Source organism: Callorhinus ursinus, unplaced genomic scaffold (genome assembly GCF_003265705.2).
Source record: "Callorhinus ursinus isolate GAN/ISIS: 27379988/994484 unplaced genomic scaffold, GSC_fseal_2.0 scaffold56, whole genome shotgun sequence".
Lineage (NCBI taxonomy): Eukaryota > Metazoa > Chordata > Mammalia > Carnivora > Otariidae > Callorhinus > Callorhinus ursinus.
In genome coordinates this window covers 2249308-2274476 of record NW_027397118.1, presented here as the reverse complement: position 1 = coordinate 2274476, position 25169 = coordinate 2249308, and the positions used below count along the sequence as shown (strand labels likewise).

Below are 25169 nucleotides of genomic sequence, written 5' to 3'. Positions count from 1 at the left end.
ATCGCAGACTGTTCCCTCTTCATGTCTACTTGCTCCATTTTCAGATGCAGTACCTTCTTAAATCAAGTGTCTTGTTAAAATACTGAGCATTTTATAAAAAATTAGTCTTTTTTAAAATTTTTAATTTAATTTTATTTTTTAAAGATTTTATTTATTTATTTGACAGAGAGATAGAGAGAGAGCACAAGTAGGCAGAGTGGCAGGCAGAGGGAGAGGGAGAAGCAGGCTCTCTGCTGAGCAGGGAGCCGGACGTGGGGCTCGATCCCAGGACCCCAGCATCATGACCTGAGCTGAAGGCAGCCGCTTAACCGACTGAGCCACCCAGGCGCCCCCCAAAAATTTGTCTTCTCACTTTCAGTAAAACCTTTTGAGCAGAGATAGTTTCAAAGCGGTTCCTTTCCTTTGAACTGCAGTGTTTCACATGAGTCTGGTGGTTTGTCACTCTCTGTATCTCCTTATAGAAGGAGGAGGAGTACTGGTTTATAGGCACATTGGTGTCGAGATTGTTTCTTTTGAAAACTTGGCATACGTTCCTGGCCAAATCCTTCAGTCGAAAGGAGGAAGGATGAAAATGTATCTGTCCTTCCATGGCCAGGTAAGAGATTTCATGAACTGGAGTGTCTTGTGTGACGTTGATGCTTGCTGTAGGGGCAAACCATGACCACTTTTGACCATCCTCGGCATACCTGCTTGCTCCGGTTTCTCACCTCAGCAATGCCAGGCTTCTCAAAGTGGCAGCTTATACCAGCAACGCCTTCTGGGGTCTCTGAGTACCACAGGTTGCCTGCATTTAAGGCCAACCCGCGGAGGCAGGAGGTCTGCCCTGTGGGCGCCCTGTAGCCGGTCGCACCCTCCCTTTCTTCTTTTGAGTTCAAGGGAGGGTGCTGCTCCCGGGGTAGGCTTGCTGTACTTACCAGGAGGCTGCTGTGTCAGCGTAGACGCTCAGGAGGCAGCCCGCTTTGCCCCTTCTTTAATCTCATCCCACCTAACCGTATCCAGAACCACCCCTTGCAATTTCTGGCATATTAAACACCTTTCTCTAATATTTAGTGCTGACAAAAGTTGTGACCTAATTGAATAGTCCCCTGACTGTGTCCCTGGGGAAGCTGGGCATGGGGCAGGTTGAGAGGCCTGAGTCTGTACCCACATCTTGCCGGGAAGCTTCCCTTCCCCCCTTTTGTTGGCTATTAAATTCTGAATATGTTCTCAGTCATGGATGTCCCCATGTCTAGGAAAAATAAGGTCATAAATATTAAGATTGAGCGATGAGAATAGACAGGTGAGTACGAATGAAAAGCTTCAGTGACTGCGTGAAGCGGGGAAGATTGGATTTCAGTATTGGGCCTATTTAGCTCAGAAGTGTGCCTTTAGCAAAGCTCTTGATTGTTACTTTAAGAAATTTGGGATGAAATAGCCCAGGTAACACACTGGACAACAAAACCAAGGAAGTAACGGGCTGGGCTAAATTTGGGGTGACCAACTGTCCTGGTTGGTCCGTGCGGGAGGGGATCTCAGCAAGTGGGGTTTCAGGAGACTCGTGGGCATGAATTGGTCACCCTAGTGGAAATTATGCCTTTGCATCTGTGGTCTTTTATATATGAGATGAGATTTCATGCTACAGTGGATGTCCAGAGCTCTTTTCATCCACCGACAGAGCACGCAGCATTTAGCCAGCAAAGAGTGAGAGTTTCTTTTCTATTTGTTTTGTTGAATAAATTCTACAAACTCAGATTCCACTTGAATATAGAATCAGTCTGTTTTTAGCTGTATTCTGAAATGGCTCTGGCAGATAGACATTCTTTCATGTTTTCTTCCTAGAAGTGATGAGGAGGCGTCTTTTGTGAAGCTGGAAATGTCTTTAGCTTATCTTTTAAGATGTACGTACCATGAAGCCGGAGCCACTTGTACAGACTTAGAGTTTTAGATAAATTAGAAGCTCGTGAGTGAAAATTACAAGGTTCTTTCAAGAAGCCATAAAGGATTAGAGACAATTGGGAGCAATTTCAAGAGTTGTTTGATTAGGAGGTGGCCAAGGATTTGAATAAAGGTACAGGCCTCAGTGTCTTAACTTCCATGTTGTGTTTGCCACTCGGCTGCATCAGGCTAGTTGCCCCTCAGTGGAACAAAACCAGTGTTCATTAAGATATTTTCTCTCTGGGGTGCCTGGGTGGCTCAGTCAGTTAAGCGTCTGCCTTCAGCTCAGGTCATGGTCCTGGGGTCCTGGGATGGAGCCCCACATCGGGCTCCCTGCTCATCGGGGAGCCTGCTTCTCCCTCTCCCCCTGCTCCTCCCCCCCGCTGGTGCTCTCTTTCTCTCAAATTAATAAAATCTTTTTTTTTAAAGATGTTTTCTCTTTCTTTATTATGTCCGTGGATCCTAGTATTAATAGTGTAGGAGCAGTAAGACTTTTATTTGGGTAGATGAGGAGGGCATTTATGTATTTCTTAGAAATTGATTTCAACCCTTTATGGGAATCTGTCCTAGGGAAACTTCTCCAACCTCTGCTTTTTGTTTTGTTTTGTTCTTTTGATTCTGAAACTCCCTTTAGGTGAAGTAGTTCAGGTTAACCAGAAATTCTCAGGTGTGTCCTTAAACAGAGGCCTCAGAGGGGGACACACTGTGAGAGGGAGACTTGTCATTCAGCCTTCTTCATCAGACTTGAAGCCACGCTTCTGAGCCTGTCCGCCGAGGTTGGATCGGCTTTGATCCTCCATTTCTTCCTTGTCCTTTTCTTTGCATTTAAAACTCCATGTTTGCCACTGTTGTCTCCATCCTCACTTTTCACTGCATTTTTTAATACTGTTTATACAACAACCTGTTGTTTTGTGACTTAATCATCTTCCATCAGTTTTTCCTGTGAAAACCCCCAAAATTGCTCTTATTTTCTCTTTCTCCCGTGCTTCACTTATCTAGTCTATCAGCAGGTCTTACTGTTTTTCTCTAAAACATTCTGAATCTGATCACTGCTCACCATCTTCCCCTCTGTCCCTGTGGTCCAAGTCACATCAGCCTGCATGGATTATGGCAGCAGCTTCCGTGCTGGTCTTCCTGCTTCAGAGCCTGCCCTTCTCAGTCCTCTCTCTTTTTCAGAAAGCTGCCAGAGTGGTCTCCTCAGACTTGGATCACATTTTTTTCCCTGCTTAAAATTTTCTAATGGTTTCCCATTGTATCTAGACTTAAACCCCAAGTTCTGACCATGACCAACGGAGGCCTCCTTCATCTGTTCAACTTCCCCTCTCCACCTTGAGCACCAAGCTATAGTCTCAAGTACAACCAGCTTGTTCCCACCTCAGGGCCTCGGCCCCAGCTCTTACTTCCCCTTGGAATCCTCTTATTCCAGACATTGCCATTGCCTGGATCCTCATTATTCAGATCTCCGGCTAACTTAACTCTCCCCAGCGATGGTTCCGTATAGAGTAGTGCGTCATTCCCGCACACCCCCACTAACTCTTACTCTTCTTAAATTATCCTTTGTTTTTCCATAGCAACTCATATCTGAATTTCTTGTTTCTTTACTTATTCTGTATCTCCCCCATCATAATATAATCTCCATGAGAGCACGGGCTCTGTTTTGTTCATAGTGCTTGACCCAGAGTAGTTGCTCATCCAAATATTAAATCAAGTGATGCAAATAAGTGTTTTCTTTTGGGAGAGTAACTGTATAGTTATATACCTGTATATTGGTCTCAAGAGTGTGAGCTATGGAGTCTTAAAGAATTTTCCAAAGACTTTTCAATTGATAATTAAAAAGAGAAATAGTTTATTTTTTAGAGCAGTTTAAAACGGTTCCTAGCAAAGCTGAGCAGAAAGTACAGAGAGTGACCCTGTACCTCTGTTTCCATGCATATACAACCTTTCCCACTGTCTACATCCTGCACTGATGTGGTACGTTTGTTATAATTGATTAACCTACATCGACACATCATTATCACCAAATCCATATTTTACATTAGAGTTTACTCTTGGTGTTGTATATTTTATAGATATGTTTTATAGATTTAAAAAATGTATTATGACCTATATCTGCCATTATAGTATCATACAGGATAGTTTTACTGCCCTAAAAATCCTCTCTAATCCTCCTCTTCGTGCCCTCCCCCACACCCAATTCCTGGCAACTTTTTATTTTTTCTGTAGTTTTGTCTTTTCCAGAATGTTGTATAATTGATATCTTATGGTACATAGCCTTTTCCGACTGGCTTCCTTCACTTATTAATATGTATTTAAGTTTCCTCATTTCTTTTTGTGACTTGATAGCTCATTTCTTTTTAGTGCTGAATATTATTCTGTTGTCTGAATGGGCCACAGTTTATCTATCCACCATTTTGGTTCCTTCCAAGTTTCGGTAGTTGTTGATAAACCTGCTATAAACATCTGTTCACAGCTTTTTGTGTGGACATGGTTTTCACCTCATTTGGGTGAATATCAAGGAGGGCAATTGCTGAATCTTACCATGAGAGTATGTTTAGTTTTGTAAGAAATCACCAAACCAAATGGGGTTCCAAAACAGCTGTATCATTTTGCATTCCCACTGGCAGTGAATGCATGTTCTCTTATTCCATTATTTTTGTCAGCATTTGGTGTTATCAGTTATTAGTGGATTTTGGCCATTCTAATAGGTGGGTAGTAGTATCATGTTTTAATTTGCACTTCATGACAAATGATAATGAGCATCTTTTCATATGCTTATTTGCAATCTGTATATTGGTGAGGTGTCTGTTCAGGTCGTCTGCCCATTTCTTCAGTAAAGTTGTTTGTTTTCTTGTTGTTGAGTTTCAAGAGTTCTTTGTATTTTGAATTACAGTCCTTTACTGAACATGTCTTTTGCAAATATTTTGTCCCAGTTTGCAGCTTGTCTTCTTATTCTCATGACAGTGTCTTTCATAGAACAGTTTTTAATTTTTCTGAAGTGCAGTTTACCAATTATTTCTTTCCTGGGTTGTGCCTTTGGTGTTGTAACCAAAGAGTCATCACCATGCCCAAAGTCATCTAGATTCCCTCTTACGTTATTTTCTAGGAGTTTTATGCATTTTATATTTAGATCTATGATCCATTTTGAGTTAATTTTTGTGAAAAGTGTAAAATTTGTGTCTAGATTCAATTTTTTTTTTTTTTTTGCATGTGGATGTCCTGTTGTTCGAGCACCATTTGTTGAAGAGAATATCTTTGCTCCACTGTATTGCCTTTGCTCCTTTGTCAAAGATCAGTTGACTGTATTTATGTGGCTCTTTTTCTGGATTCTCTTTTTTTCTGTCCGTTGATCTATTTGCCTGTTCTTTTGCCAATAAAACATTATCTTGATAACGTAGTTTTATGGTAATTCTTGAAGTTGGGTAAATCAATCTTCCAACATTGTTCTTCTTCAATATTGTGTTGGCTATTTTGCGTCTTTTGTCTGTCTGTATAAACTGTAGAATCAGTTTGTCAGTATCCCCAAAATAACTTGGGATTTTGATTGGAATTGCACTGAATCTATAGATCAAGTTGGGAAGAACAGACATCTTGACAATATTGAGTCTTTCTGTCCATGAACATGCAATATCTCTCCATTCATTTAGTTCTTTGATTTGTCCATCAGGGTTTTTTGGTTTTCTTTTCTTTTTTTTTTTTTTTAATAGAGGGAGGGAAGACAGGGAGGGGCGGAGGCAGAGGGATAGAGAGAATCTTAAGTAGGATCCATGCCCCAGCATGGAGCCTGACACAGAGTTCTGTCTCACAACCCTGAGATCCTAACCTGATCTGAAATCAAGAGTTGGATGCTTAACTGACTGAACCACCCACATGCCCCTTTGGTTTTCTTTATGTAGATCCTTGTACATATGTTTTTACTTTGAAATTCCACTTATTCATTAGGAAAGTGATTCTCTTTTGTATATTAACCTTATATCCTGCAGCTATGCTGAAATTGCTTATTAATTCTAGGAGGGTTTTTTTTTGTTGATTCTTTTGGATTTTCTACAGAGACAGACACATCATCCATGAAGAAGGACAGTTTATCTCTTCCTCCTCAGTCTGTATACCTTTCATTTTCTTTTTTTGTCTCATTGTATTAGCTGGCACTTCTAGTGTGCTATTGAAAAGGACTGGTAAGAAGAGACATTCTTGCCCTGTTCCCAATCTTAGTGAGAAATCAAGTTTAAGTGTGATGTTAGCTGTAGGTTTTTTGTAGATGGTCCTTATAACGTTGAGTAAGTTACTCTCTAGTCCTAGCTTGCTGAGAGTTTTCATTATGGATTTGTGTTGGATTTTGTCAGATTTTTTTTTCTGCATCTATTGATATGATCATGTGCTTTTTCTTCTTTATCCTATTGATGTGATGGATTATATTAATTCATTTTCAAATATTGAGCCAGCCTTGCATACCTGGATAAGTTTCACTTGTTTGTTGCATGTAAGTCTCTAAGATGTATAAAAAAGTATATAAAATATATGTTGTTGGTTTCTGTTTCTAATATTTTGTTGAGTATTTTGGCATTCATGTTCTTAAGAGATATTAATTTGTAGTTTTCTTTTCTTGTAATACATTTGTCTGGTTTTTCTATTAGGGTATTGCTGGTCTCATAGAGTGAATTAGGAAGTCTTCCTTCCACTTTTTTCTTCTGGAAGAGTTTTTAAAGAATGGGTATAATTTCCTCCTTAAATGGTTGGTATTATATGTTGGCTAATTGAACATAATTAAAAAACAAAAAGAATTCACCAGTGAACCCATCTGGGCCTGGTGCTTTCTGTTTGTGAAGGTAGTTAATTTTGATTCAATTTCTTCAGTACACATAGGCCTATTTAGATTATCTGTTGGCAGATTGAGCAAAGAATTGGTCCATTTTTTCTTTCTTTTTTTTTAATTTTATTTATTTATTTGAGAGAGTGAGAGAGAGCATGAGCAGTGGGGAGGGGCAGAGGGAGAAGCAGACTCCCTGCTAAGCAGGGAGCCCAAATGCGGGGCTCTATCCCAGGATCCTGGGATCTCATGACCTGAACTGAAGGCAGATGCTTAACCAACTGAGCCACGCAGGCACCCCAAGAATTGGTCCATTTCATCTACATTATGTCTTGCCTACAGATTTGTAGGCATAGAGCTGTTGAAAGTTTTACTTTATTTGCCTTTTAATATCCATAGGATCTGTAGTGATGTTCCCTTTTTTTTTTTACATTAAACTTTATTTTTATTGAAGTATAACATAATACAAAAGAGTATGTAAATCAGGAGTGTAGAGCCAGCTATACTTAGTGAGTTTTTTTTATTTCTGGTATTAGTAATTTGTGTTTTTCCTATTTTTTTTCTTAGCCTAGATAGGCGCTTATTGATTTTATTGGTCTTTTCAGAGAACCAGCTTTGTTTTATTGACTTTCTCTGTTGATTTTCTGTTTTTCATTTCATTGATTTCTGTTCTAATTATTATTTTTTTCTTTTTCTTTTAGATTTAATTTGCTCTCCTTTTTCTAATTTTGTAAGGTTGAAGCTTGTATTGTGGAGTTTAGATCTTTCCTTTGTAATATATGTAGTGTGTTAATTTTTACTCTTCAAAGTGCTTTTTGGCTGCATCTCACAAATTTTGATGTTGTATTTTCATTTTCATTTAGTTAAAAATACTTTAAAATTTCTCTTGATATTTCTTCTTTCACCATGGTATTTAGAAGTTGTTTAGTCTCTTAAGTATTTTGAGATATTTTAGCTGTCTTTCTGTTACTGATTTCTAGTTTATTTCCTGTATGGTCTGAGAGCAGACATTGTATGATTTCTATTCTTTGACATTTTTGTTGGTCCCAGAATATGGTCTGTCTTGGTGAGTGTTCCATATGAGCTTGAGAAGAATGTGTATTCAGCTCTTGTTGTATGAAGTAGTCTGTAGATTTCAGTTATTTCCAGTTGATTGATGGTATTCTTGAGTTCAACTGTGTCCTTATTCATTCTCTGCCTAATGGATCTGTCCGTTTCTGATAGGAGATGTTGAAGTCTCCAACTATAATAGTGGATTTGTCTACTTCTCCTTGCTGTTCTGTTAGATTTTGCTTCATGTGATTTGACTTTCTTATAAGGTACATACACATTAAGGATTGTGATATCTTCATAGAGGATTGACTTTTTATCATTACGTACTCTCCTTTTTATCCTTGGTAATTTCCTTGTTTTGAAGTCCACTCTGTCTGAAATTCATATAGGTACTCCAGCTTTGTTTTGATTAGTGTTAGCACAGAATATCTTTCTCCACACCTTTATTTTTAATTTATATGTGACTTTATAGTAGTGAATTTCTTGTAGACAACATATAGTTGTGGTTTTTTTTTTTTTTAGTTGCGTTTTGTTTTTTCATCCACTCTGACAATCTCTGTCTTTTAATTGGTGTAGTCACTCCTCTGACATTAAAAGTGATTATTGATATAATTGGTTTAATAGCTACCTTATATGTTAATGTTTGCTATTTGTTGCCCTTGTTCTTTGTTCCGATTTTTCTCTTTGGACATCATTTCTTCAGATATTTATTTTCTGTCAATCTCCCTCATTTTTATTTTTAAAGATTTATTTATTTATTTGAGAGAGAGTGCACATGCATGGGGGAGCGGGGGATGGGCAAAGGAAGAGGAGAGAGAGAATCCGAAGCAGACTCCACACTGAGCACAGAGACTGACTCAGGGCTGATCCCACGAACCATGAGATCATGACCTGAGCTAAAACCAAGAGTTAGATGCTTAACTGACTGAGCCACCCGGGTGCCCACCTGTGTCATTCTTTTTCTTCTGAGAATCAAATTATATTTATGTTACACTGATCAGTAGTATCTAATAGGTCATTGATGCCCTTTGATTTATCTGTAGTCTTTATTTCTCTGTGTGCTTCATTTTTGGGTAGTTTCTATTTTTATGTATTCTAGTTCACTGATTTTTCTGCAGTGTCTAAAGTGCTATTAATCTCATTCAGTGTGATTTTTTAAATTTCAGATACATTTTTCATCTTTAGAAGCTTCCTTTATTTATATGTATAAAAGATGTATATGTGAAAGATATGTATACATCTTATATATATGTATCATATATCGTATATGTCATATATATCTTTCATTTCTCTTCTCCATTATGTTTTTTATAAGATTTTATTTTTTATTTAAAGGTCTTAGTTATTTATTTGAGAGAGCAACAGAGAGAATGGTAGAGAGCACAAGTGGGGAGGAGAGGGAGAAGCAGGCTTCCCGCTGGGCAGGGAGCCCGACGTAGTCCTCGATCCCAGGACCCTGGGATCATGACCTGAGCTGAAGGCAGACATTTAACCGACTAAGTCTCCCAGGTGCCCCAGATTTTACTTTTTTAAAAGATTTATTTTTGAGAGGGAGGGGGAGAAAGAGAGAGAGCACGAGCAGGGGGAGGGTCAGAAGGAGAGGGAGAGAAGTGGACTCCCCACTGAGTATGGAGCCTGACGTGGGGCTTGATCCCACGATCGTGACCTGGCCGAAACTAAGACCTGGACACTTAACTGACTGAACCACCCAGGTGCCGTTATGAGATTTCATTTTTAAGTGATCTCTATACCCAACATGGAGCTCAAGCTTATAACCCTGAGATCAAGAGTTATAAGCTCTGCCAACTGACCCAGCCAGGCACCCCTCTTCTCTGTCACTTCTCAAGTGGATGCTCGATATTGTGAATTTTATTGGGTATCTGATTGTGTTAAATTCTTTTGAATAGTGTCGGACTTTGCTCTAATGACTAGTTAAACTATTTGGAATAACTTGGTACTTTTGAGGCTTGCTTTTAAGCTATTACGTGGATCTAGGGCAGCCTTTGATGTAGAACTAGTTTAGCTCTACTACTAAGATGATGCTTTTCCAAGGACTCTATCCATTATCTCATGTAGTAGGAGCCATTCTGACTGCTGAGAACACCAAATATCCCCAGCCCTGTGTGAGCTCTGAGATTTGTTCAGCCTATTTGCTGGTGCTTCTTTTCCTGCCCTTGGGAAGTTTTCATTCCCACCTGCACAGGTTAGTGCTCAGCCATAGACTTGGAAGGAACCCTTCTAGTGGATGTCTGCTTGTTTTCTCTTGGTACGGGTTCTCTTATTCCAGTATTCTCTTACAATCCTTGTTGCCTGGCTTTCCTAAACTCCAGTCTCTGTCTTCATAATTCCGCAAGAAGGAAAACTGAAAACTCTGGGTTCTGTCTGACTCCCTCCCACCCCCCTCTACTCTGGCCTTGACACTGTTCCAGGTTGTAAGCTAGGGCAATTTCAGGCCTCCCCTGTTTTGTTTTTCTGTCTTTGGGATTGTATCTTGCTCTCTTTTCCAGTGTCAGAAATATTTGTTTCCTATTTTTTGGTCCATTTTTATAGTTGTTTAAGGTAGGAGGGCAAACCTTGTCACTGGTACTCCGGAATGTCCAGAAGCAGGAGACCTTCAGTTGACATTTTGCATTTCCATTATTTTGTTTAGAAGTTAATTTTGCTGCCCTGTAAGGGGTGTGGTGGTTTTGCCTTTTAGTTTAAATCATTATGAGTGTTGGTATCTTGGTAAGAAGCCTCTGTTATTTATGTAGGAAATCACCCAGTGCCGGGGAATAGTACTGTTCCTTCCATTCTCTTCTTTGTAATAGAGAAAGTGATGTCCTAAGCAGAGGTGATAGAGATTTTGCCTGACATGTGGCATCATTTCTTAGAATATGCAACAACTTGGCCTTTGGTTTTTCTTCCACTGTGTGTGGTTTTAGGCTTATTCTTCAGCTGATGAATTCACCACCTACTCCATTCTTGGGCTGTGAATCCATAGGCTTGAATTCTGTCCTGAGTGCCAAAACTTTGCAACTGCTGAGTTGGTTGGTTTTTTGCCTGGAAAAATTGTTAGGGCAAAATTGATACTTTGGGGAGAAAAAGAGGCAGATTTTCAGATGAAAGCTGTTCCACCCCAAATAGTATGAAAAATTTTTGGCTTATTATCTAAAGGCATGGGTAGAATTTGATGTATCATGAGAAAGAGAAAGAAGCTCATAAATAGTAAACTTAATGATGAGTGGGCATTATAAGACCACATATAAGTAGGGTAACCATGTATCCTGTTTGCTAAAGACAGTCCTGAACACCTGTTGTCTTGGAATAATTACCATCCCCTTTTTTTCTTAGAAGTGTCATGGTTTTGATGTCTCTCTCTGTATACTTATATACATAAAAAGTCATCCTAGTTGTAAAGAATGGTTTAAAGAATACAAAGTCGGTGTTAATTCCCTGGTTATTGTTGTCCTTGAATGATGGATTTACTGTTTACTTTGTATTTTTGTTGAATAGTTTATAGTGACTAATAAATGTGTGTGTGTGTGTGTGTGTGTGTGGTTTTATTTTTTTTAATTTTTGGTATTTTTCCTACAGATGATCTCAATGCCACCCACCAACACTGTGTTTTGGCTGGTTTACCACCTCGCTTTAGTTCTACCCACCGAGTGGCAGAGGTAAGTGTAAATAAAAATGTGATTCAAACTTAATTGGATGTGACAGCAGTGGTTGAATGAGCAATTTTGCATAGAGTTTTGGAAGAGTATTTGATAGGAAAATTGCTTCCATCGAACTTGACGTTAGCCTTTATTTACTTGCTTTTTTAGCTTTGAGCTCTGAGGGATACAGTTTTAAAAAGTGTGTTCACAGCATGGGATTAGTATATTTTGCTTCTTTGGGGTTCTGTTTCTTGGAGAAGGTAAAATGCTATTGGCAGGTGTTGCTAGCTAGAGATTTTCTAAGGGGTTTTTATCTGTCAAGGTCAAGGACAGGAGAGGGACAGAAGGAAATGGGGAGGGGGCACCTGGGTGGCTCAGTCGTTAAGTGTCTGCCTTTGGCTCAGGTCATGATCCCAGGGTCCTGGGATCGAGCACCACATCGGGCTCCCTGCTCCGCGGGAAGCCTGCTTCTCCCTCTCCCCCTCCCCCTCCCCTTGCTTGTGTTTCCTCTCTCGCTATGTCTCTCTCTGTCAAATAAATAAAATCTTTAAAAAAAAAAAAAAGGAAATGGGGAGAGTTTGTGTGCTTGTGCATGTGTTAGCTGTGACCAGACTCCGATGGTTGAGAATTTACATTTCCCTTAACTTTTGGGAAAAGTCAGGCTTCTGGGCATGTGAATGTAAATTAAGGAGAGAGTTACAGTGGTGCCCAGTAATTTCTGAGCTGCCCAGTTGAGTTCATAACCCAGATTTTATTGCTAAATTCTGCCACCACTTGCGGTGGCTGTTGGTCGGCTGATTAGACCAGTTCGGAATGGAAACTTAGGAGGTGGGAAAAACTCCTAGTAGTCTACCCTGCGGTACTGTGTGATCAGTTAAGGAAGGTTCCAGAGAGCAGGCGAATAATCATGAGAAGGCCTACAAGCTGACCTCGTATCCAAGCTGTTATCTGTGCTTTGTTTTGTAGATTGACTTTCCATCTTGCCACAGGGGGACCAGGGTGGGAAGTTGGGCAGAAGGGATACAACAAAGTGGCAGGGGAACACAAACACAAGCCCTTCTCAGTCCCAAGACTGAGTCTGTAAGGCAGTAGCATGTCGTATGGTAATTAAGTGGCTTTCCTCGTGGACTGGTCATGTTGCTGTGGGCCAGAGAGGGCCTGAGTGTCTATTAAATCAAGATGCCTTCCAGCCCATGAAACATGCCTTCGTCCCTTTCTCCTCATGTCCCTTGCCCCGCTCTCTTCCATTCGCTCATCTGAATATTTGAGTGCCTGTCACGTGTACAGTGGCACGATGGGCTTGAGAGATAGAGCCATCAACATCATCCCCAGGACATCTGTGAGCACTCCCTTTGTTGAACTTCCATTTTAGCTGGGGAGACAGATCCCAAACAAATGAACACACGGATAATTATCTGAGAGACCTGAAAGTAAGTTCTGTTAGGCAGTCGGGAAGGAAGGACTGACTGAGTAGAGGGAGGGATAGAAGGTGGAATGCGTTTATGGACAAACGAATGAACTCTTTATTGGGTGCTTTTGCTGTGCCAGGCTCTTGGCTGACTCTCAAGCCTGGGTGATTTGGGGATGACATTGCCATTAGTAGAAACAGCAGTTGAAGACATTGGGGGAAGACAGTAGTTCATTCAGTTTTGAACAGGCTGAGTTGGAGCTGCCCAGTGGAGCAGTCCGGCAGATAAAGGCAAACAAGGGACTAAAGCTCTCCTCCTCCCTCTCCTGCAGTAGGACATGCCTACACAGAAGCCGCCAAAAGGGGCCCTCCGGAGTACAGTTTGAACAGTACCCCTGTGCCCTGATTTCTTTTTTTTCCAGGTGGACCAATTTTATGAGGGTAGCGGTACTTTCAGAATATCCGGAGAGTCAGCATTTTCTGCTTTAATCACAGCTGTATTTGTGTCCTCTAAGTTTTAGGCAACATTGTGAGCATTAATTAACTTTTAAATAAAGAAGCGGGTTTGTGTAGTGATGCTGTTGGGAGAAACACATTATCTCAAATCTATGTCTTATATAGTCTCTGTACTTGAGTTCAAGCTACTAATTAGACACCTCCACTGTGAATGATATAACGATCTTGCTGTCTATGTTATAGATCAGGGTCAGCAAACTGTGGCCCGTGGGCTAGCCAGCTGTTTTAATAAATAAAATTTTAATTGAAACACAGCCACACTCATTTGATTCCATATGGTTTATGGCTGCTTTGGAGTTACAAAGGCAAAGCTGCAGAGTCGCAACAAGACCTTAAGGCCTGCAAGCCTAAAATACTTAGTATCTGGCCTTTTAAGAAAAAGTTAGCTGACTTTGTTTTATGTGATCTTATGTATACAGGCTTTAATAATCACCTTAAAGTAAAAAGTAATTTTTGAAACATCACCATTTTAAGGTCATTTTTTATTTCTATGAAAAGTCAAAAATGATAATGTTCAGTGTTGGTAAAGTTATGGTGAAACAGGTACATTCATATACTTTTGGAAGTTTTTCTAATTGGTATACTTTTTGGAAAGCTATATGGGGATGTGTATAAAGTACCATAAAAATATCTTTGATCTCATAACACTGTTTTTGGGAATCAAGCCTAGGAAATGCTTCAAAGAAAGCATACACACAACACATATAAAAATGTTCAGAGTGACTAAGAGTAGTGAAGAGCTGGACAGAACTTTAGTGCCTCTGTAGTACATGACTAGTTTATTAAATTAGTATCACCTCAGTGAGCAACCATTGAAAATACTTACTTTGAGTACTTACGTACAGAGAAAAACAGAATAGACACTGATGTATACATTCTGATCACAGCTGTGGGGACAAACAAAGAATCATGTGCAATAAAAATAATTAAAATAAGGTAAGGTGACAGGATTATTATTTTATCTTAAAAATTTTTATTTCATGTATTGTTGTCAGTAATAAAAGAGGGAAAAGATTTTTTTTCTAATATGAAAGTTACATTATTATTTCCCTCAAGAGAAGAGATGGAAAAAATCCATGCAGTGTTGTAGCCCTCACTTATTTTATAAATGTCCTCTCCTTCATACAGAATTAACATGGCATGTCTTATCTGTGCCACACAAAATGATTTGCTATTTTCTGTCCATTCAAAATATGTCAGAAACAGATTGTCTTAAGGAAGTGATGTTCTGAATTTCATTTTAGTTAATCAGAGAAGAAATCCATTTAGTTTTTCGGTTACATGTGACTAGATTATGTCTGACAGCTCTCGACTTTTATTGGATTTTTTTCTTCTCGTTGGAAAAGAAGAAATCTGTTCTCCTGAATATCTTTTTTTTAATTTAAATTTTATGAATTTTATATATAATTATATTGTGACTAGGTAGTTACTCAGACGATTCAAAATTCGGGAAGTACCCAAGAATAAGTAGTTTAAAGTCTCTTCCTCCTAAAGCCAACCAGTTCCTCCTCCCCAGAGGCAACTAGTGTTATCAGCTTCTTGTTATCCTTTCTGTGATACTTAATACATATGTAAGCAAATATGTGTTTAAATAAAAACATTTTGTATACAAATGGTAGCCTACTCTACATACCATTCTGCACTTTTGTTTTAGTAAGCCTTGGTGATAACTTACCAATATGTAATTCATACCTTGGAGTAGGCGGTGGTTTTTTTCGATATGACACCAAAAGCACAAATAACCAAAGAAAAAATAGGTAAGTTGGACTTCACCAAAGTGAAAAACTGTTATGCTTCAGGGGCGCCTGGGTGGTGCATTGGGTTGAATGTCCAACTCTTGGTTTCGGCTCAGGTTATGATCTCAGGATCATGAGATTGAGCCCCATGTCGGGTTCTGCACTCAGCATGGAGTCTGCTGGAGATTCTCTCTCTCTCTGTCTCCCCCCATGCTCTCTCTCCTCTCTCTACAATAAATAGGGGCACCTGGGTGGCACAGTCAGTTAAGCATCTGACTCTTGGTTTCAGCTCAGGTTGCAATCTCAGGGTCGTGAGATTGAGCCCCACCTTGGGCTCCATACTCAGCACTGAGTCTGCTTAAGACTCTCTCTGCCCTTCCCCACTGTTCTCTGTCTCTCTCTCAAATAAATAAATCTTTAAAAAAAAATAAACAAATCTTAAAAAAAAAAACCCACCCAACCCTATTATGCTTCAAGAGGGTTCCATCAAGAAAGTGGAAAGAGAACTTATAGAATGCGAGAAAGTATTTTCCCATCACTTATGTCACAAGGTACTTGTGTCTAGAGTATATAAATAACTCTTACAACCCAATAATTAAAAAGATAAATAATCCAATTTTTTTAAAAGACAAAAGATCTGAATAGACATGTCTGCAAAGAAGATGCACAAGTGGCCAATAAACACAAGAAAAGATGTTGAACATCATTAGTCATCAGGGAAATGCGAAGCAAAGCCATATTGAGTTATCACTTCACACCCACTAGAATGTGGGTGTGAATGGCTGCAGTCAGAATCACAGTGACAAGTATTGGTGAAGATGTGCAGAAATTAGAACCTCCTGCACTGCTGGAGGGAATATAAAATGGTTCAGCCGCTTTGGGGAACGGGCTGACCTTTCCTCAGAATTTTAAATACAGTTACCTCAGGAGCCAGCAATTCCATTACCGGAGAGAGATGAAAACTCATATGTGAATGTTCTTAGCGGCTTGACTCATAATAGGCAAAAAGTGGGAGCAATCCAGATAATGAATGGAAAAGTGAAAGTGGTATATCCATACAGTCAAATATTATTTGGCAGTAAAAGGGAAGGAGTTACTGACACGTGCTACAACATGGATGAACCTTGAACTGTCATGCTCAGGGAAAGAAGCCAGTCACAAAAGATCACCTATCGTATGATTTTATTTTTAGGAACGGTCCCGCATAGCCAGACCTGTGGTCACAGGAAATAGACTGGTGGTTGTCTGGAGCTGGGCAGGTTGGCAGGAAGGGGGCAGCAGGTGACTGCTAAGGGGTACCATTTGTTTTGGGGAGGTGACCAAAATGTTCTAAAGTTAACTGTGGTGATGGTGGCATAACTCTGTGAATATACTATAAACTAATGAATTGTATGTTTTCACGGTGTGACTTTTATGACATGTGAATTATGTCTCAATAAAGTTGTTACCCGTCCCTGCCAAAAAACAAAAACAAACAAAAAAACGGGCCTTATTATAGGTTCTGTACAACAGATAAAACTCTGAACACCCAGAAAAAAAAGTACCCTCCCCCTCCCCCCCCTTTTTTGGCTGTAAGTATGGCTTCACTGTAGTTTATTTAACAAGTCCCCTATTGATGGGAAATTTAGGTTATTTCCAGTCTTTTTAATAAATGGCATTGTGATTAGTAACCTCTTACATAGGTCACTCGATACTTGGGAAAGTAAAAGTGTGACTAGAGCATGTTTATAGACAGGTTGCAGGAGTGGCTCTGGGATAAAAGTGAGTGGTGATTCAGCTTTGCTTTCTGTTTTTTCCTTTGTAGCAAATTGGAGTCGCCTGCTCTTGTGCTCCCAGCACTCTGAGATCTTCATATTAAAATACGCATTAGTCAGGCTTCTGTATTTGGCACCGTAACTTTGTTTTTCCCAGGCTTATCCGTGACACATTGTGTAAAATGGCAGTAACCATAGAAAGAATTTTTATACCAGGGCATTAGCCTTCAAGGTTATTTCTAAGGGATCTGTTTAAATTATATATGTCGAAAGAGAAACACTTTAGGGATACATTTTCCTCATTGGGTCGGAAGGGTATTTATAGCTTGCTTTTTATCATTCTAGGAAATCATGTTGTCATCAAAACCAATAGAGGCACACTCCGTCTGCATTCTTTTCTTTTCTGACATATATCATTCAAAGGAGGAGTTGTCCATTTGACCTCTGTTTTGCTCCCACACACAAAGAGAAGGATGAACTAGTTACCTGTGCCCTTGCCAATACCAAGGTACTAAGTTATGCCTTTGAACATGCCTTGAGGGCATGAGCCACATATTCTCCATTATTTGAAGAACCTATTCTGCCAAGGACTGCAGCTGCTTGGTTTTTGCAGAAAAGGAAAATGAGTTCTTTGCCCTGTGTTTATAACTTCAATTTCTTTTTTTTTTCCCGCCGTTACTATTCCCTTTTGTGGGCTGTTGATTCGATCATTTTGATTACCTTTCTTTCCCTTTGTTAAGTTCAGGGCACTTAGAACAAAGTCAGTGTCTTTGACTTCTTGGTTGATTAGTTATTCATCCAAAAACTACTTACTACGTTTCTTTTACATTTAGGACTTGGTTCTAGATACTGCAGTATCTGTAGAAAAAATATATGTAATAAAATGGTGTGTGTGTGTGTGTATACATGTATATATACATACATGTACATACATGGTTTTAGCCTCAGGGAGCCTACGGTTTAGTGACATAAGGCCCACATCATAAAAGAAAATCAGCAAGGAGAGTGGCCCAAGTGAGGCTAAGCCCAGAGCCCAGGGAGCAGGCCCCTATAGTGATTCTTAAGTTGAATATGGGCTGAGCTGTGGGGGCAACAGGTGAATGTATGGAAAAGGGACAAGTGTGAACATCCCCAGGAAGCATTGTATGGTAAACTTGGATTTTGCTTACAGTCTTGAATGCTGGTTCTGTCTCTGCAGTGCTCGACCGGAACCTTGGATTATATCTTAGAGCGCTGCCAGCTGGCTCTGCAGAATGTCCGTAATGAGGTGGATAATGGTGATGTTTCTTTGAAATCCTTCGAGCCTGCAGTTCTGAAACAAGGAGAAGAAATCCACAACGAGGTGAGACTTTTCAAGAACTGGGAGGCTACTTGCGAGCTAACAAGTTGATCTGCCGTAATTTCATATGGGTATGAGCCCTGAAATTCCTCAGTGAGAGACAAAGAACAGTTTAATTACCTACAACGACAGCAGTAGCCTGAGTATCCGCATTTTTGTGCCAGTTCTGTAAGCCTCTCTCTCCGCAGGACAATGCAAAGTGGGCCCATAATGTGGGCGCATGCAGGGCTTGTGTTACAGGAGAGGAACTTGAGCCGAGGGAAGCTGAATCTTTTATAATAGGTAGTGAGCATGCCTGACCTTTGCTCCAAACCAGACACCGTCTTTATCCTCCAAGGCTGTTAGCATCCCTGCCCTTTGTTCTGGAGGAGAAACTATATCTTATAAGGTTGTTTCCGCTACCAAACATTCTTGCACTAGGAGGCTGAGGTGGAGGGAAGTTAGTGCCTTGCTCACAAGACATGCAGAAGCACAAGACTCATGAAGAGTAGTCTTCCCTCAAAGACCAGGGGGATCATGGGTGGGCCCTAAGAGCAAGTGTCAGTGCCTTGCTTGTTATTTACAAAATGAGGTGCAGTTCTGCAGTCAGACCAGCAGGATCCCGCCATCCAGGGTTTCACAAACTTTCCTGCTCTCAGTAACACCCTTTCCACTGTTTCTTTATCTTTGGACCATCCATGTTGTGGTCTACTTAAGACTTCTAAAAATTCCGCTCATTTGTTTAAAAAGATTTATTTATTTATTATTTTAGAGAGAGAGAAAGAGCGGGGAGAGGGAGAGAGAGAGAATCCCAAGTGGACTCCCCGCTGAGCACAGAGCCCGACTCGGGGCTCGATCCCATGACCCCGAGATCATGACCTGAGCCAAAATCAAGAGTCAGATGCTGAACTGACTGAGCCACCCAGGTGCCCCATAACTCAGCTCATTTTTTATGTAAATACATTTCTTTGAAAAGGAGGCTTTGTATTACCACTTTAAGTAGAAGCCAGTATCACTAGGCAAAAGAAAAAGGAACCAGAGAAATCTCGCCGGTGAAAACAGAGCAGTGTTACCACCTTCCAGCAGGTGCTTTTGCTGGGAGGAGGCTCCGAGCCTCAAGTCTCCATTATCCCTGGGAGAAGGGAGATTTGCATACAACTGCATGCATTTTCTAACAGTCATTGAATGTTATACTTCAAATGGGTGAATTTTGTCATGGGTAAATTATACCTCAAAACAAAAAACATTAAAAGGAGAAAAGGAGCTTCCCAAGGGCTAGAGAACTGTTGAAGGTTATCACCAGCCGGCGACTTTCTCTTTGCTAGAATTGGAAGGATTGATGGAGAATTCAGGATATGAAAACGTTCTTTTTCGTCCTTTCAACAAGTAATGACTGATCTTGTGTCTGGTATCTTCTGTGTACTTTAAGATATACTGGGAAGTAAAACAGTCGTTCTAGTGTAGGGAGATGACAAGTAATAAACTTAAGGCATCTGTTCATCTGGTAGTATGTGAGACTAAGAGAGCTAGAAAACATTCCCACTGAGAAGATGTGCCACGGGCAGGGGCTTAAAGGACTTGAGGAGTGAGCCATGTAGGTATCTGGGGAATAGCATTTGGGCAGAGGGAGAAGCCACCGCAAAATCTGTGATGTGGGAGAATGCCTGGTGTTTCCAGACTAGGTAAGGGACAGTCTACCATTGTGACTTGAATGGCAGGAGTGGGGCTGTGAGTTAGGGGACATGAGGTCACAGAGGTGGTATTAGGGGACTGGAAGGCAGCAGGTCGTATCAGTCCTTGGAGGTCCCTATAAGGACAACCACTTTCCCGTTTACTCAGAGGGAAATGGGGAGCAACTGAGGGGTTTGGAGCAGAGGAGAAACAGTGTCTGCTCCCACAATATCATCTAATGTCTTTAAAGAGATATTTAGGATCTTATGAACTGCTCCACACTTTGTGAAACATTGCCATAATCTCTAGAACCAAAGGCAAAGAAATTCTTCCTTATAAGCAACACTTCTGATGCTCATAAGCTGCACCTCAGGACTGACTTTCTTCCCTTCCTTGTGCCTGATAAGTGTCCCATTTTCTCTCCTCTTTGTCCTTGCTAGAGACATTGTTGATAGCTAGAACTTGGAGAGACATAAGCATTTATGGGCCTGGTGACCTCACTGAAATTAGACTTGGTAGCAAAGTTATGTCTTTCTCCGTATTTGTAGTAAAGAAATTCTAATCTGGAAATGTAAGTCTTTTCCTTCTCTACAAACTTTGCAATGTTAAGATTCAGGCTAGCAGAATGGGTGTTCTCTTTAATACTTAGCTGGCCTATTTTTGCCCCCTGTCCTTCTGGTCTTCTTCTCTGACTGAGATTTTTTTTTTTTTTAAAGATTTTATTTATTTATTTGACAGAGAGAGACACAGCGAGAGAGGGAACACAAGCAGGGGGAGCGGGAGAGGGAGAAGCGGGCTTCCTGCCGAGCAGGGAGCCCGATGCAGGGCTCGATCCCAGGACCCTGGGATCATGACCTGAGCCGAAGGCAGACGCTTAACGACTCAGCCACCCAGGCACCCCGAGATGTTTTGCTATCGTCAACCGGTGGGGCGGTCTGTAACAATCACCCTGTTTATCTAACAGTAGAATATTGTCATCTGAACCCATTAGTCTCAGAAAGTAACTGGCTGCTTTGGTCATTGTATATGTTAGCAAAGTGGGATAGAGCTATATCAGAAGCCTTAGCCCCTTGAGACTGGTCTAGGGTTGAAGGGAGAGAGAGATCTTGAATCTGAATAGCTTGCGTGCTCCTCTTGTCCATCCCCCCAGCCTTTGATTCTTCAAGGCCATCCCCTTAAAGAATGAATTCTGTATGTCAAGGCCTATCGGCAGATACTACTCTTCGGCCATACATGCTGGCCTGGGACGGAGCACTGGTATGCTGCCTTTCCACTGGGTTCCGTTGTTAAGCAATAGCACACATGTCCGTAATAGTTCCCTCGGGTTCTTTATTGTTTGCTTTCCTCTTTCTTAAAAGCCATGTGCCTTCGCTGCACCAATTATAGGACGAAGCCCTTGGTTTTATGTGCTGCAGGCTTTCAGGCTATGTGGGTGTAGAAGTGGCTTGTTTTCCTTAGATGCTTTCTAACTAAGCGATTTGGGAACTTTGGGGAGTAGAACTGAATACCTTAAGCAATTTTTTCCTAATTTAAGATGCTTAGCAAAGATTTTTTTTTTTCCCAGTCGGAAGCAGAATCTTGCTGCATGTTTTTAAATATTCTGTTTTCCTTCTTAAAAACAGTTTGGGTCTGGTCAAACCTGCATCTTCTTTAAAGTTACTTTGAAAGGGCCTTTGAAGTGTGGCTCTTTGTACACTGGACATTAGCATCTCTCCCTGCTCTCACATCTTTCTCAGTGAGATAACTTATTTCACTTATTACAGTGAGACATTAACCCCAGTGGGCCTGCTCCCGCATCTCATGAGGGAACTGCGTGAGCTGAGCTGGGGCCAAACCAAGAGCCCACTAACTTGGCAGAAGAAAAGTAGGTGACAGTTGCTTTACCTGTAAGAGAATGGAAATGATTTACAATATATGGTGATGCAGTAGCTCATAAATGTGATTTTGAACTTTACTGTCGAATGCCTAAGGTTTCAGGTAGGCAGGTTTCTTCCCCTTCAGACTTTTCTTAAACATCTTTTAGAAGAAGAGTGTTTCTTGGCAGATCTTTTAGATTGTTCCAGGTACAGGTTAGTTATGAGGCTTTGAAGAGATGGTTTTCCGAGTCAGTTATGAAGCTGACACTGTTGTGGACATATTTGCATATTTCTCTGATCATTCAGTCGGCCCTTCAAGAACCTGCAAGGCCTCCAGGTTGTCAGTAGGCTTTGGGTAAATACCTGGGGGCATTGCTTACCTTTGTGTTGCATTGGACCAAAGGTTGTATCATAGTGAATTTCCTTTAAGGGCATGTCCAAAATCTGGGAGTTTGGTTCATAAGCATTGTGAAGTCCGAGAGAACCTCAAGAGAGTTCCTGTGTGTTGTCTCCCTGAGGCTCACATCTTTGGGGATCTGCGTCACCCATGGCGTGTCCTTGGCCTCACGTCAGCTGCAGCCCTCCTGATGGCTTGTCTCTTATTTCTGCTCTGATAGTTATGAGCTCCCCGGCGGCACCATACCCTGGAAAAGGGGTGGAGACCGTACTCCTAGCATGCTTAGAACTTTATTGGTCAGTTGCTATGGTTGGCCTTTGATTTATTTACTACTTATTTTATTTTTTATTTTTTAGCCCTGAAGAAATTCAGGCTTCCCTTCTATTCTGAATCCTGATCCTTCAGCTTTTAGGCAGCATCCACCCAGCAACTTTTCCTTTCTGATCCCCACAGTTTAGGGACGAAAAAAAATTAAAATAGTGCCTTCTGAGTTTTAAGTTCCTGAAATCTAGACCCTAATAGGTGAATGAACTAATTACATAGGATAATCGATTTTCTTTCGTGGGATACCACAGTGTCCTCAACAATGGAAATGACTGGCCTCAAGATAGGAAAACCTTTTAAAATCTTTTCAGCTCTCCCTGACATAGGGCGTGATGCCATGCTGATAGGCTGTTCCTGTAGCGTGAACACATTTCATGCAAAATCTCTTAAAAGTAAGTCATTTTGTAATAAATAATGTTGTTAAACCTGTATCTTCAGAGTTGAACTACACTTGTATTCGCTCTCCCTTCAAAGCAGTCAAGTTTACAACTGTCTCTTAATACCACCGATAAGGTTCAGCAACTATTGTCTTAATATTGTCTACATTCTTTTTTTTTTTTTTTTTGTTGTTTAAACAGCTTTAACTGAGATCAGTCCTACATATCAAACAAACATTTGGTTAATGTAAACTAAAATCCTTTCATATGACTGGGTGTTCTCAGGTTAGTTATTTGAGCCATTTTCACCATTGTTAAATCTTCACAAGTTGCTTTTGTTTGCCTCATGAAAGTTCAATATGGATAAACACAAAAATTCTTTGTGGTAACAGGTAAAGATTATAATAGTTTGTCTGTGTAGGGAACACGATTACCTGAGCAAAGTCAGATGACCCAACATTAAGCTGTGAAAGCTCTACACTTCTTTAGAGGGCAGAGGTAAAAAGAGTTTGGGGGATGAATAGACTTGTACTTTGACAATAAAATTTGATTCTTTTCAAGTTGAAGATGAGTTTTTGAATATATGGGAAGTGGATAGAAAACAGTTTCTTACCCTTCCAAAACTTTACTCAGCCTCTCATCTACATATGTTGGGATTGTTTCAGTTGCAAGGGACAGAAAACTCAGCCTGAATTGGCTTAAGTAGAAAAGGCTTCAGGAACAGCTTGATCAAGGGCCAGGTGGTATCACCATGTGGTTTTTATCTTTTTATCTTGCAATTGCTTCCTACTTTGTTGTCTCCATTTTCCCCATTTGTGGCAAAATGGTTGTGGAATGCTCTTCCTGAATCTTCTCAGTCTTCAGACTTACTGTGATTGAACATACGGTGATTGCCCCCATACCCGATTCAGTGACTAGAGAAATGTGGTGGGCTGATTGGCTGACACTTGGGTGGCACACTCCACCCCTGGTATTGGGGCTGGAGCTCTCCCCAGACCACATGGACTGGGACTGGGGAGGGGGGCCAGTTACCAAATGAATAGCGGGGTTTTGCTAGAATAGAAGGAGGAATGCTAAGGCGGCAAATAATAACCATAATAATAACCATAGTAAGTTCATAGGAAGGAAAAGCAATTATTAATGTCTTTGCTGTTCTTTCTACCTATTATCATGTGCCCTGAGTTGAAAAGTAACAATTTGAATGCCTGTAACTTTAATACACACCCCTACAATTAACTTTGTATTATTTCGTTATAAGGGCTAGGATTCTCACCAGGCCCTCCTGGCCCATAGTAAATTCTTTATTGGTTTTAAATTTAAGGAACTTGAAATTGGTATCTCTTAATATGTGTCTGTGTTTTGCTCTAAGTACTAGTCTTTAATAAAGATGTTTAAAAGAAACTGATTTTGATCATATCTTCCCTACAGAGTGCAGGCTGCTGTATACTTTAGGATCTCAGTATTTGTGTTTTGTTTTGCTTTTTTTGGTAAAATTTATTTTTATTAATTAAGTTTTTTTTTCAGGATTTGTTGATGAACATAGAGTTTCCTCACGTATGACTAATAAACGTGATGGAAAACCCTTCCCCACCCTAAGCTAGGTTTTCTCGCTAAGAAGACCTGTTTTAAGACTGCTCTTTTCTTGGCTTTGCAGAGATGCTCTGGAGACTCCAAGTTATATTGAAAACTGGTTAGGCTGAGCTTTTCTCACCTTTTCTCACCCTGTGGCAATTAAGTGACTGGAGGAGAATCGAGTGACGACCTTCTTGTCCTTGACTGTCCCTCACGAGGGCATTATAACAACTGCCTTCTCCTTATGGTCCCCAGGTCGAGTTCGAGTGGCTGCGACAGTATTGGTTTCAAGGCAATCGATACAGAAAGTGCACTGATTGGTGGTGTCAACCCATGACTCAACTGGAAGGACTGTGGAAGAAGATGGAAGGCGTGGTAAGTACGTGAGGTCCGGGACCATATTTTCTGGGATGCTCTGCTCTGTGACTCCTCTGCTGCCTAATTTGCATAGGGAAATACATAATTCATTATTCTAAACTATTAAGTCAGGTAACTCTTGGTAAGGAACAGCCCCAATTTTGTCCGTAGAAGCTCAGTTTAGTTCAGTGAGTGTTTTATCGAGTATTTCCAACATACCAGGCACCATGTTGAACACATGCTAGGAAGTGACGTGGAGGGAACAGCCGTGCAGCAAGAAGATTTAAAATTCATTTGCCCTTTCAGACTCACCAGGCGCCGTTCTAAGGGTTTTCCCCGGATTAACTTCTGAAATTCATACAACAGCCCTATGAAGTGTAGAAACTCTTACGAATCTTAATCTATAGATGTGAAAACTGAGACATTGAGAAATTAAGTGCCTTGCCCCCAAGGTCAGAGAGCGAGTGGCTGAGC

General features: G+C 40.6%; 1 protein-coding gene across 4 annotated transcripts in view; it reads left to right on the top strand.

The window, feature by feature from the left end:
* FTO (FTO alpha-ketoglutarate dependent dioxygenase) overlaps nt 1-25169 on the top strand; it is a 414363-nt gene that overhangs the window by 154823 nt on the left and 234371 nt on the right. For all 4 annotated transcript variants that reach the window (XM_073884393.1, XM_025852363.2, XM_025852362.2 and 1 more), the window contains exons 5-7: nt 11348-11427; nt 18022-18165; nt 24594-24713. In XM_073884393.1, the coding sequence (XP_073740494.1) occupies nt 11348-11427; nt 18022-18165; nt 24594-24713 (344 nt within the window). The remainder of the gene's footprint in view (nt 1-11347; nt 11428-18021; nt 18166-24593; nt 24714-25169) is intronic.